A 14,494-nucleotide genomic window follows, 5' to 3' on the forward strand; every position below is an offset into this window, starting at 1 on the left:
TTCTCTCTCTCTCTGTCTCTCACTCCCTCTCAATTTCTCTCTGTCCTGTCAAATAACATTAAATAGAAATTTTAAAAAGGAAAAAATGGCTCCCAGGAGCAGTGGATTCTTAGTGCCAGCATCAAGCCCTAGCAATAACCCTACAGGCAATTAAAAATAAAATAAAGAAAAATAAAAGGCAAAATATACTTTTAAAGATTTATTTATCTGTGAAAAAGAGAGGGTATGAGAGAGAACTAGTTCTGTCTCATACCCTCTCTTTTTCACAGATAAATAAATAAAATAATAAAAAAACTAAAAAAAAAAGAAATTTTGGAAATGTTGATGCAAGGTATATAAGAACAATAAGAACAATCCTCTAAAATATAACAGCGGAATGTCGATATAAGTTTTCTTTGTGGTTCAGAATCTAGTTATACTTTACAAACTTGTACCACTCTGAGATTCCCCCCAAATGTCTTCATCTTTATACCTAGTACCAATGTACCTGAAAGACAAAACTTATTTAACTCAGTTCTTTAACAGCTTGTATTCAAGTTTATTTGTACTCTTGATAAGAGGGTTGCTAGATAAAAATAAATCAAAAAGGAAGTTGCACTAGTAATCTTGTAACTGAAGCATTATCCCTTGGGAAGAGTAACACATTTACATGTTTCAAACACCCCTCCAACCCTCCAGCCAACCAGCCTAGTGCTTACAGAAAATAAACAAAAATAAGATCACAGAAAATAAACAAAAATAAGACTGCAACTATAACTTGTGCATTCAGGGAGATTCTGGTTTGTACTGAACTTTTGTCACAAAACACAAATCATACTTAGTAGCAAAAACGAAAAAAGCCACTGAAATTGGACCCTTTTCAGTGAGAAATTGGTTGTACTCTTTTTATCACTCAAAGAAATGCAGTTTGTTCTACATTATTAACTCTGTTCTATAGTATGATTTAAAACATGTATCCCATACACACCACACACACACGCACTCTCTCTCTCTCTCTCTCTCTCTCTCTCTCTCTCGGAAGCATTCCTTATGCCTTTTGTAGCAGAAAAGAATAGCTGCAGTTGTTGAAAAATTGCATGTCAGTAGTAGATATGATTTTTTCTATTTTTATATATTTTATTCATTTATTATTGGGCAGAGACAGAGAGAAATTGAGAAGGGAAGGAGAGGTGGAGAGAGAGAGACAGAAAGAGAGACAGACAGACAGAGAGAGAGAGAGAGAGAGACTTGCAGCCCTGCTTCACCACTCCTGAGGTTCTCCTCCTGCAGGTGGGATCAGGGGCTTGAACCCAGATCCCTACACACTGTAATGTGTGCGCTTAATCAGGTGAGCCACTGCCCAGCCCCAATTTTTCTTTAGAACAGTGCAAGAAAACTCACCTGATAGTTCACACCCAAGAAGTTCCATTCTCAAAGTGCAGTGCCTTCGACAAACTTGAGGATAAAGTCGAACATACTGAGCTTTCATGGGGGGTGTGAAAGAGTTAGCATAGGGTGTGTTGTTATCAACATTTCCACGGAATACCTGTTTAGAGATATAATAGAGCATTAAAATTATTGGCTGTAACTTTCTTTGTCTATTTCCATATATTGATCCAGCACCTCATCCAACAGGCTCCTTCAATGACTGGATTACATAATTTGATGGTCTGAATCATTAGGAAACACCTTGCCATCAGCAGTGAATATAAAACTCATAAATAAAATTCTAATTAAATCTATAAATCACATTGACAATGGTATAATCTATACTCCGTTGTAATAGTCCTGTCGATTATAAATTCCCATCCTCAGAGGCGAGAGAATGCTCTTTCAGTTTTGAGTAAAGGTCACCTGAAATGTCTCAACTTAATCTGGGTCAGTCAATTCCTCTTACTGCTGAATAGCTATATTTTTGCCTTTTGACTTTAATCAGTCTTTACAAATGGTTCCAGACTACAAAATCTAATGTCACATATGTGCTTTTACTGGCCCTATTCTCAGCTATGACATCATCTTCCCAGATAATATATTTAGTCCACCTGCATGTTAGCTATCAGGCTCAGGACAAAATTACCAAAATCATGGGCCCCTTGGAATATGCCTGGAGTTGTCTGTCCAGGGAAGTCTAGTTGGCACCATAGTAGCATCTGGAATCTGGTGGTTGAAAAGAGAGTTAACATATAGAGCCAAACAAACTGTTGACTAATCATGAACCTAAAGGCTGGAATAGGGCAAATGAAGAAAAGTTGGGCTCCAATTCCCTAGAACCCTGCCTCACTAGGGAAAGAGAGAGGCAGGCTGGGAGTATGGATCGACCTGTCAATGCCCATGTTCAGCGGGGAAGCAATTACAGAAGCCAGACCTTCCACCGTCTGCACCCCACAATGACCCTGGGTCCATACTCCCAGAGGGATAAGGAACAGGAAAGCTATCAGGGGAGAGGGGATGGGATATGGAGTTTTGGTGGTGGGAATTGTGTGGAGTTGTACCTCTTTTATCCTATGGTTTTTGTCAGTGTTTCCTTTTTATAAATAATAATAATAATAATAATAATAAAAATAATAAAAAATGCCTGGAATGGACTTCCTAGCTTCTTCTTACCTGAAGATCCTTGATTTCATCTGCTTTATTCATACCTTTGAGTTCTTGTTTACTAAACAATTTGTATTCCTTTGTATCTTACTGCTTTTCAGCCACCAAGTTGCAGATGCTACTATGATTTCATCATGACTTTCCTAGCACATGACCTCACATGTGTCCTGGAACCTCACTTCTCCATAGCCCTACCCCACTAGGGAAAGATAGAAACAGACCTGCCATTGCCCATGTCCAGTGGAAAAGCAATTTCAGAAGCCAGAACTCTTACCTTCTAAAGATCTTTGGTCCAACTCCCAGAGGCATAAAGTATAAGGAAGCTTCCAATGGAGGGGAGGGTATATGGAATTTGGGATATAGAACTCTGGTGGTGGGAACTGTGTGGAACTTGTTATCTTACAATCTTGTTGATCATTATTAAATCACACACACACACACACACACACACACACACACACACACACACATACACACACACATTGATTTCTTAAGATTATTTCCCTACCAGAGTCATTTTGTTTATCTTTTCTTGAGATGCAGACACTTCACCACTATCAGGCTAACTTTCTCAGTCTGTTCATTTAAGGTACAGAGGCAAAGAGCCATAGATAGGAAAACCACACCTGAGAGCGTCCCCCAGTACTGTGTTGCTCCCATATGGTGCTGGGGTTTGAACCCTAAGCACATGGGTAAGACACACATGCTACAGCATGATCTGTCTTTTGAACCCACAATTTTTTCTATTTATATAATTATATTTCTCTGTTGAAAACTGTATTTCTTGGTTGGCTGCATTTGAAGTGACTCGCCTGCAGGTGGGGAGCCGGGGGCTTGAACCAGGATCCTTACGCCGGTCCTTGTGCTCTGCACCACATGCACTTAACCCACTGCACTACATCATCTCCCCAGACAATAATTAGGACCCACTTGCATATCAGATTTCAGGCTCAGGCAAAAACAACAACAACAACAAACACTAGTATAGACACAGGCCCTTTGGAATATAACTAAAATATGCCTACTACCTATCTACAAAACAGAGACCCCTTTAACTCTTCATCTGCACTATTCCAGCCTTTATGTACATGATTGGTCAAGAATTTGTTTGGCTTTGTATATTAACTCTCTTTTAAACCACCAAGTTCCAGATGCTAGCAGGATGCTGACCAGACTTCCCTGCACAGACAACCCCACCAACGTGTCCTAGAGCCCTGCTTCCCCAGAACCCTTCCCCACTAGGGAAAGAGAGAGACAGGCTGGGAGTATGGATTGACCTGTCAAAGCCCATGTTCAGCAGGGAAGCAATTACAGAAGCCAGACCTTCCACCTTCTGCATCCCACAAATGACCTTGGGTCCATACTCCCAGAGGGTTAAAGAATAGGAAAGCTATCAAAGGAGGGGATAGGATATGGAGTTCTGGTGGTGGGAATTGTGTGGAGTTGTACCTCTCTTATCCTATGGTTTAGTCAATGTTTCCTTTTTATAAATAAAAAATTTAAAAAACTGTATTTCTTAATAAAGTTTTTCTTTTTTTAAAGCATTTATTTTATTTTGTTATTATTTAAATGTTTTATTTATTTATTCATAAGAAATGATAGGAGAGAGAGAAAGAACCAGACATCACTCTGGTACATGTGCTGATGGGGCTTGAATTCTGGACTTCATGCTTGAGAGTCCAATGTTTGATCTACTGCACCACCTCCCAGACAATTTCTTAATAAACTTATGTGATAAAATGCACTATCTAAATTCCATTAATTTTTTATATAACTTGATAATCAGAACTTTATTTAACAAACTAAAAATAATGCAAACATTTACCAGAGTCTAATCTAATGACTACTTTTTTTTAAAGTAGGGAAATCAATGGTCCTGATCATTGTAAAATATGTTAAGAAAAATGTTAAGATCAGACATATAGAAAGCTACAACTGAGACATTGGATACTTCCTCTTGAAAAATGCATTTCCCTTTAAGGAAGTACTCCTTTAAAAAAATTACGTTTTGGGAGTCGGGCTGTAGCACAGCGGGTTAAGCGCAGGTGGTGCAAAGCACAAAGACAGGCATAAGGATCCCGGTTCGAACCCCGGCTCCCCACCTGCAGGGGAGTTCCTTCACAGGCGGTGAAGCAGGTCTGCAGGTATCTATCTTTCTCTCCTCCTCTCTGTCTTCCCCTCCTCTCTCCATTTCTCTCTGTCCTATCCAACAACGACAACAACAATAACTACAACAATAAAAAAAAAAACAAGGGCAACAAAAGGGAATAAATAAATAAAATAAAAAATATTTTTTAAAAAAGTTAAGTTTTGGACTGGGAAGATAGCATAAGGGTTATGCAGAAAAGACTTTCATGCCTGACTCTCTGAAGACCCAGGTTCAATTTCCAGAACCATCGAAAGCCAGAGCTGAGCAGTGTTCTAGTCTTTCTGTCTCTTTCTCTTTCTGTTTCTTCTATCTCTTTCAATAAAGTAAACTAGTTTGATTCATAGCTGTTAGATTATGAAGAGTGTTAATCTATCCAAGCAGTGAAAACGAAATTCAATTTAAAAATCATTAAAGTAAAGCTTACGTGTCATAAACAGTGCTCTGCAAGTCTTGCAAGGGTTTTGAAGAAACATCAACTAAAATCTTATGAGACAGTTAAATGTGCACTAGGGAAGCCAGTCTTACCATATCTTCATTGGTTCCTTTCACCTTATACAATGTCCAAGTCTTCCCATCATTGCTGTATGCAATTTTGTAAGATTTTATATACTCAGGACTTCCAATTCGTTTGGCTCCTTGGGTGATCACTCCGGTAACTCTCATTTTTCTTTGTAAATTTATCTGACGAGAAAAACAAAACGAAACAAAAAAAACAATCAATGGCAACCTACCTTTTTGCATAAAAACAATATTGACTTGAGAAATATACATCAAACTTAATTTCAAAATATTTTTCTATAATCGCATATGCTTTATATAATGTGATATTAATAGCAAGTTTTGAAAAGTGCAGTGTGATTCCAAACATAGAAAGATAGATAATATTTGATTTTGGTGTTATAAAGAGATGACAAACACAGTAAACTGGAGATCGGGAAGTATTGGCCTATCAAAACACCTCTTTGATATTGTTGTGAGACCATAATGTCAACATAACTGTTAATTTATCCCAGATGTTTCAGGATTTAAGAAATTTCTGTATAACACATAAATAGCTCCATGGTGACTTGGAGTAGTAAAATAAGAAAAGGTAAAGGTAGTAATGATGATACACAGGGAAAAAAAAAAAAAAACAACAGAAGGATACCCAGTATCTTTACACTGTAGTCTTTGCTATGGCTCGAAAAGGACATTCCACCAAATTGTTATTTACCCCTTCTTTTTCAACATAGTGAGGCATTTTTTTTTAACTTTTATTTTAAAAAAGGAAACATCAACAAAAATCATAGGATAAGAGAAGTATAACTCCACACAATTCCCACCACCAAAACTCCGTATCCCATCCCCTCCCCTGATAGCTTTCCTATTCTTTAACCCTCTGGGAGCATGGACCCAAGGTCATTTGTGGGATGCAGAAGGTGGAAGGTCTGGCTTCTGTAATTGCTTCCCCGCTGAACATGGGCGTTGACAGATCGATCCATAATCCCAGCCTGCCTCTCTCTCTCCCTAGTGGAGCAGGGCTCTGGGGAATCAGGGCTCCAGAACACACTTGTGGAGTCTAGGATTTTCAGTCCATATCTTCTCCCCATTCCATACAGTCCTGCAATAGTCGCCATCATGGAAAATGTTATCTAATAGTAATCTGTCTTCTCTTATTGAAATAGTAACATCTTTGTCAAATACTTTTTACATTCCATTTTCAACTTACAAATCAATGTAATAGTTATATGAAATGCGACAATGAAAGATAATATTTTCTCCACATATGACAAATAATGAAATTGCTCAATTCAATTTTAAAGTGATTTTCTCTCTAAGTAGAAAGGTTTTCTAAGTAGAAAGATTTTTCTCTCTAGTAGAAAGATACTTCTTCAGTTTTCTTTAGAAAGTCTTACAGAGCTCCTTTCTCCAACAATTATTAAGCACAAAAAGATAAAAATACCTCATACTATTTTAGAAGATGTATTGATTTTGAGAGAAAGAGAGAGAAAACATGAGAGAAAGAAGAGAGGACAAGAGCATTCTGCTCAGATCTGGCATAAGGTAGTGTTAGGGACTAAATCTGCAGCCTCTGGGTGCAGGTGTTAGTGAACAAGCATTACAGACTCCATCTTGCTCTTCACAAATTAAGTGTATCCCTTTCCTTCTCGCCCCTGAAGGAAAAGAGAGGGATTTTGTTTCTTTTTTTTATTTTCTTTTTTTTTAATATTTTATTTTATTTATTTATTCCCTTTTGTTGCCCTTGTTGTTTTATTGTTGTAGTTATTATTGTTGTTGTCGTCATTGTTGGATAGGACAGAGAGAAACGGAGAGAGGAGGGGAAGACAGAGAGGGGGAGAGAAAGATAGACACCTGCAGACCTGCTTCACCGCCTGTGAAGCGACTCCCCTGCAGGTGGGGAGCCGGGGTTCGAACCGGGATCCTTATGCCGGTCCTTGTGCTTTGCGCCACCTGCGCTTAACCCGCTGCGCTACAGCCCGACTCCCGGATTTTGTTTCTTTTTTTAAAAAAAATTATATTTGTTATTTATTTCTTCCCTTTTGTTGCCCATGTTGTAGTTATTATTGATGTCATTGTTGTTGAATAGGACAGAGAGAAATGGAGAGAGGAGGGGAAGACAGAGGAGGAGGGAAAGATAGACACCTGCAGACCTGCTTCACCGCTTCTGAAGCGACTCCCCTGCAGGTGAGGAACTGGGGCTTGAACTGGGATCCTTACACCAGTCCTTGTGCTTTGTACCACCTGCGCTTAACCTGCTGTGCTACCACCTGTCTGCCTGAGATTTTGTTTCTTAAGTTCCATTTACAAGAGACAAGTATAGAAATGTGGACTGGGTGTGATGTATAGGAAAGTAAAGGGCTCTGGGGGAAGAACAGATCAGAAGAGGTGCAGAGGGCTTTGAGGGTCAAGTGAAAAAGGACTTAAGTTGCAGCTGAGAATGGTGGTCAGACACATATTACTAGGAGATAAGAAACTGTACCCAGGTATTAAGGACTATAATGAAAACCATTATCCACCACCACCACCACCCCCAAGCCAATAAAATGATTTGAAAAAAAAAAGTAGAATTTGCCATGTATTTTGTTTCCCAGTACTAGGGAAAGATATACTAGGTAGCTGCCATTCAGAAAGATACTGCTTAAGGTTGTTACCTCTAGTTTTAAAGCCGTGGCTAGGGAAACAACTCAACTGGTAAAGCATTGAACCTCAATGTCTGAGGCTCCGAGTTCAGTTCCCAGTGCCACATGTATCTGGAGTTATACTCTGACTTTTCTCTCCTTTCACTTCTCGCTTCTTCATATAAGTATCTCTCCCTCCCTCTAGCTCTCTCTCATGTAGAATGAATAGATATTTTTAAAAGTGAAAAAAAAGTTTTCAGCCAGGAAGCTCTGGTGTTTAATGATATTAGCTTAGGTTATTGAATGGATAAGACTACCAAGTTCTCGTGAATCATTTCTGAATGGCCAGACTCAGGTCAGCAGCCAGGGAGTCAAGTGAATTACTGAACCATGTAACAGTGTGACTTGATCCCTTCTTGCCACTGACCCACCACACTGCATAAATACTGAACTAAAATCCGAGAGTAGGTTGATCTTTTTTTTTTTTTTAATTTAGTGCCTGAGTGTCAATTCTTGGGTTCTACTTCTACCCCACATAAACTTGTTTCTTCCACCAATGCTTGCCTTTTAATAAACTGACCTTTCTAGTGGAAAACATCAAATTTCCCTTCAGTCACACAGCTTGGAGCTCCAATAAACTGAGCTATCTCTTTGGCCCTCCTATTGTAATACTGAATTAATCATTCAGAGATGATTTCCCAGAGAAAATAAAAAAAAACTTCCAATCTATTCATGTGGTTGAGATTTTTCTTTTCTTTTTTAAAAATATGTTATTCATTTATTAATTAGGAAGATAGGAGGAGAGAGAGAAAGAGCCAAACATCACTCTAGTACATGTGGGATTGAACGCAGAACCTAGTACTTGAGAATTTAATGTTTTATCCACTGCGCCACCTCTTGGACCACAACTGATGGAGATTGTTCAGTCTCCAGTGGAACTCTGAAAGTTAACATTTCAATGCCAGGTAATGTGCATGAAGAAGCAAGCATCTGTAGAGTCACTGTATTTATACATGCATACATTTTATATGCATTAGGAACAACCCTTAAAGTTTATCTACCCGACCAACAAAAACCATTGTGACTTGCTAAAATAGGTTCCTGGCTTTCTGAAATTGATGCTCTTTAAGACTTTTTGAAAGCTTACTAACATGGCAACATCGACTTCCCTGAGTCTCCCAGTCAAATCTCCCCTAGATAACCAACAAAGAATACACTTTTTTTTTTTAAACTAGGTAATGTAGCACATTATTTTAGAAAAGGAAGAGTCACAAGACTCTTATGCTTGGAATTTTTTTTAATGTGGAATGCCTCATAATTTAAGCTTTTTTAATATGTAAAATACAAGCAGTGGACACTGAATTATGTTTCATCCCATTTTGGAAGCCAAATTCCACTCCACACTCAAAACACTCCTTTTTAAATTATTTTTTATCTTGTTTCAATTATCTTGTTAATACCTTGTGTAGATGGCCAAATTATCTCTGTTAGACTTTTGGCAGATGAGCTGTAGGCTAATTTTCTAGAGCTTAAATTGCAGAAGTATAACAATCAAAATCCAAAAAAAAAAAAAAGGAATCCAAGTACATGTCTCTAAATCACTAGAAATTGTTTCACGATTTCTTCTCTGTTTTAATATTTTCAAGCTCTGAATATATAGCTTTGAAAGCTAGTGTTTCAGTTAGTAAAACAAAAATCAACTCGATTGCAACTATGTTTCATAGGTATTTTCAGTTTAAGTATCAGTGCTGCATTTGCTAAATAAGGAATAAACACATAATCGATGGTAGAATATAGGTTCTGGAATTATTGACACTAGGTTTTACATTTTGGAGTTCAGTATAAAGGGGCCAAGATTCAACCGTGGTCACACCAGCAGTCTATAATCTTGTAAGCGGTAAGCAAAACCTGGACTATAGAAAGATTGCAGAAGTATTTCCACACAAGGTGATGCATACAAGTCAACCCCTTTTATGCCACCTCAACATTATTTCATGAGCTTGTGAAATAACATTTGCCAAAAAAAGTTTTCTGTTTTATCCTATGCTTACTGTACCTGTATGAATCACCCCAGATCCCTAAGCGTCTGTGGGTTAGATCAGCATTCCCCGATTATTCACTATAAATGAAAGATGTTGGGAGCTGGGTGGTATGTGCCAGTTAAGCACAAGGATCCTGGTTGGAACCCCTGGATCCCCACCTGCGGGGGGGGGGGGTGTCTCTTCTTAAGTGGTGAAGTAGGTCTGCAGGTGTCTATCTTTCTCTCCCCTCTCTGTCTTCCTCACCTCTCTCAATTTCTCTCTGTCCTATCCAATAAGAGCAACAATAACAACAATGGAAAAAAAAAGGGTCAGTGGAGCAGTGGATTGTAGTGCAGGCACTGAGCCCCCAGCAGTAGCCCTAGACGCAAAAAAAAAAAAGTTTAGATAAGCAATAATATGTTTTTTTTAAAAAATGATTATCTTTATTTATTTATATTGGATAGAGATAACCAGAAATTTGTGGGCGTGGAAGAAGAGAGAAAGAGAGTTGGGGAGAGGGAGAGAGAGAGGGGAAGTGAGAGAGACACCTACAGCCATGCTTCACCACTTGCAAAGCTTCTCCCCTGCAGGTAGGTACCAGGGCCTTGAACTTGGGGTCCTTGTGCTCTCTAATATGAGCACTCAACCAGGTGTAGCACCGCCAGGCCCCTAGCAATAAAATGTTTTTTATTTATGTACCTGGTTTCAAAAAGGAATTTTGTTACACTAGTGCTAGATAAGCTGCTTAACCTTACAAACAATAGAACATTCTAAGGTGTTTTGAGCAAAATATGTCCACTGCATGGATATACATGCTAAGAGTATAATCCATATCATGAAAGACAAGAACCTGTGGAAAGGCCAGGCAGACGGCAGAAATGCACTAGTAGGTTTCATCTGTGACTAATCATTTCCCATCAGTAAAGTCTTGGCTATTTTGTCTAAGCTTTCTTAAATTTAGTTTCTTCCCTTGTAAAGGGGATTTTCCTAGAAGTATTACACATGGGAATTATGATACAGTACATGGAAACTGCATAGCACTTGATATCTAAAAAAAAAAAAAGAATGTTTTCTTTTGGGGTTGAATTTTAGATTTTGTTGCTACTTAAATAAAGAGGAATATATCTTTTTTGTTGTTTATTTTTAATTCTTAAACACCTAATGTAAGAAGAATATTTGAATTTAGAGAGGTGCATTGCATTGAAAAGAGCAAATAAGCACAACTAACAGGGCAATAAACTTTGAAAACTCTACACAAATAAAATATTTAAGGTCCCTCTCTTTCTCTCTCTGTGTGTGCATATATGCATGCACGATGTGCGTGTGCGTGTGTGCGTGTGTGTGTGTGTGAATCTAACCATCACTTTAGTGAGCATTAATATGTCTTAAAGATTGTAATGGAAAAAGACCTTTGTTCCTCCCCCCTGAATTCAGCATTGGAGATGTTTTAGAAAGCTACTGGAAAGACTCTGGTATTTAACAAACTCTAAGACAACAAAATAAGATGGAACTCTTGAGACCTGAGAGCATGTTTATATGTCTAGAATATGTGGAGAAGAAACTTAAGGTTTCCTGATAAAATGCACTGGGAATAGCTTTCAAGATAGACCTTTTCTGAATCTCACTTTGCTTGCCTAAGTCATTCTTGATTGATTCAGTGTTCCAATATGCTAGCAGAGGTGAAATGTTGGTCAAGTTGGAGAGTGTGTCGTCACTCACAGGCCTGAATATTTCCTCCTCTTCATTCTAAGTCACTAGTCTAAGGCGGTAAAACAAGGAACACCGACATAAATAAGCTGAATAGTGTTCTTTTTAAAAAAATACTTATTTATGTATTTATTCCCTTTTGTTGCCCTTGTTGTTTTATTGTTGTAGTTATTATTGTTGTTGTTGTTGTTGTTGGATAGGGCAGACAGAAATAGAGAGAGGAGGGGAAGACAGAGAGGGAGAGAGATAGACACCTGCACACCTGCTTCGCCGCCTGTGAAGCGACTCCCCCTGCAGGTGGGGAGCCGGGATCCTTATGCTGGTCCTTGAGCTTTGCGCCACCTGTGCTTAACCCGCTGAGCTACTGCCTTGACTCCCTGAATAGGGTTCTTTTTGCTGTTGTTACTTTGTTTGTTTTAAGGAACAAAGAATGTTAAAAGGTAATTAAACAAAATAATAAATGGATTTTAAACAACGGTATATAATTTACAGCCATCAGCGTCAAATAATATAGATGACATAGAGCATTGGGGCTGGGCTGTTGCACACCTGGTTGAGTCCACATAATAGTGAGCACAGTGAACAGCATGAGAATAAGCCCTGCTCCCCACCTGGATGGTGAAACTTCATAGATGTGAAGCAGGTCTGCAGGTGTATCTCTTCTCTTTCCTCCCCATCACTCCCTCCTCTCTCAATTTCTCTCTATCTTATCCAATAAAATGGAAAAAGTGGCTGCCAGGAGCAGTGGATTCAGAGTGCACGGAGCCCCAGAAATAACCCTGGAGGCCAAAATAAATAAATAAATAAATAAATAACAAATATTGTTGAAGTGATGCTCTGCTTTTAAGAGTGTAAGTGGAGATAGTTACTATAATCTCAGTAAAATTAAGCAATTCAATTCTAGGGATTATTCCCTGAAAAAAAAACAACCCTGTTATATGAGTTCAGCGAATGTGTATACAATGCTTTAAGTAGAATTGTATGTTATGAAAGAAAAGTAAGCTATGGGAATATCCCTAGAGGAATCGAGATATAAAACAGGAAATATATGAGCACTCATGCATACGCATGGGAATATTCTCTAAGGGTCAGGCATGTGAATTGAATTTATACAGAGCTATCAAAAAAGCCAAGTGTGTGAAAAAAATAAAGCGCAAAATGAAATATACACTGTACCATTTATGAAAGTCTATAAACGTGCCTATACAACATAATATCTTGCATTGTCCCACAATTCACTTGACTAAATAAACACAGGGCATGTGGAATGAAAGTTTCCACGTCAACTCTACTACATCATGTTCCTTTATATAAGCAAAACTGAGGAGAAAAGAAGGAGGGGGGGGATACCAACTGCATGAAACTGCCGAAAGTTCAACCTCACATCAACTGCTCACAAGTGACATCCTAAGGGAGGAAGGTGATCATTCATCCTTCTCACTCTTATAACCTGAAAGACAATGACTTAAGAATACCCACTGAGTGTAATGGTTTCATTAAATATACATATACATATATCTATATATATAGTTTTTGAAACTCGGTCTTTAGTATACAATACAGTAAGCATTTTGAATATATGTGTTATAAAAATCATAGTTTAAATTATTTTGGCAAAGGCTAGTGTTTAATAAGCAATTAGTGGTAAGAGTAGCTTTATGAACAGCGAATTGTTTTTCTCTACGTTAAGCCTGTAACCAGAAGTGGTGCTATATTTAAGTACTGTGTTCAAATATAGATTTGAATGCCAGCTGGTAAGACTACAAAAAGGATAAATTCAAACATAATATAGGCATAGAAAACAAAAGGAGCTAGCTATTTTTTTAAATGAAAAAAGGCACTAATTTACAAATATTTTTATGGGAAAAAAAGCACTGAATTTATGATGTCCTTGTTCCATTTGTTGTTGCCATTCTCATTGCTATCCCCCTCCACACCCCTCCTCTCTTTCACCTATTCTGAGTCAAACCAACTCCATCTTGTCTCTAATGAACTATGTGGGAATTTCTAAGTGAAAAGTACACAGCCTGACTCAGCAGCCTGACTCCGCTCCCTGTTAGTAACTAGGAAAGAACATCAATATCTTTTAATTGATGACTATGAACCAAGAGCAACATCTTGTTTTTTCCTTATGAATGACCAGGAAAGAAACAAGAAAATCCACGTGTCAAGTATTAAACATACTCCAGGCCTTTTGCCTTCAGACTTCTGTCAATCCACCTGTAAGTTTCAAATAAATGATCAAAATCCTAGGCCACTCTACCGCTTGACCTTTTCAAACTACCTTGTAGCCCTGATTTGTGAACCTGCTTCTTGGGTCCCTATTCTCTAATAAATACTATTTGTTCACATCAGAATGATGATTTCTCTGCTGCTGCCTGGACAGTGGAAGAGGATCCATTTTTCTGAGAAACTCTAGGAAGTATCTGCCAATTGGAAATCAGTAAAAGCTAAACAGAGTCTTGAGTTTGAATGAAATGAGTTTAAATCTGATGCTGCCAAACCAAGTATTGAGCAGTCTCCTACCTTACAGGGATGGAAAATGACTTTTTAAAAAAAATTTTTTTTAATAGACAGAGAAGTAAAGAGAGTGTGTGAAAGACCACAGCGCCAAAATTTCCTTCAATTTGGCACGGGCCAGACTCAAACCTGGAAAGTGTGCATCACAAAGCCCTGAAATACGTCTGTCAGGGACCTGCGAAGAGACTTTTTTATAAAGAGGTGGAAGTAAATCAAGGGCCTATTGTTTGATTACCCAGAGCTTCTACGGCTGCTGCTGCTGCACTAGTTGGGAAAGATTACTTGTCTGGTTGTGGCTAGTCATTAAGTTTCAATTTCTCAGCATTCACGAGCTTATGTGTTTTGGTTTGCTTATAAAGCCTGAAATCCTCTAAAGCCAATGGTCTCACTGTTTAATTAAACTG

At 38.2% G+C, this 14,494-nt stretch overlaps 1 protein-coding gene across 3 annotated transcripts in view; it reads right to left on the reverse strand.

The window, feature by feature from the left end:
• EDIL3 (EGF like repeats and discoidin domains 3) overlaps positions 1-14,494 on the reverse strand; it is a 425,344-nt gene that overhangs the window by 116,875 nt on the left and 293,975 nt on the right. For all 3 annotated transcript variants that reach the window (XM_060201139.1, XM_060201136.1, XM_060201137.1), the window contains 2 exons: positions 5,249-5,404; positions 1,381-1,525 (listed from right to left, as the gene is read on the reverse strand). In XM_060201139.1, coding sequence (XP_060057122.1) covers positions 1,381-1,525; positions 5,249-5,404 — 301 coding nt within the window. The remainder of the gene's footprint in view (positions 1-1,380; positions 1,526-5,248; positions 5,405-14,494) is intronic.

Source organism: Erinaceus europaeus, chromosome 11 (genome assembly GCF_950295315.1).
Source record: "Erinaceus europaeus chromosome 11, mEriEur2.1, whole genome shotgun sequence".
Classification (NCBI taxonomy): Eukaryota; Metazoa; Chordata; class Mammalia; order Eulipotyphla; family Erinaceidae; genus Erinaceus; species Erinaceus europaeus.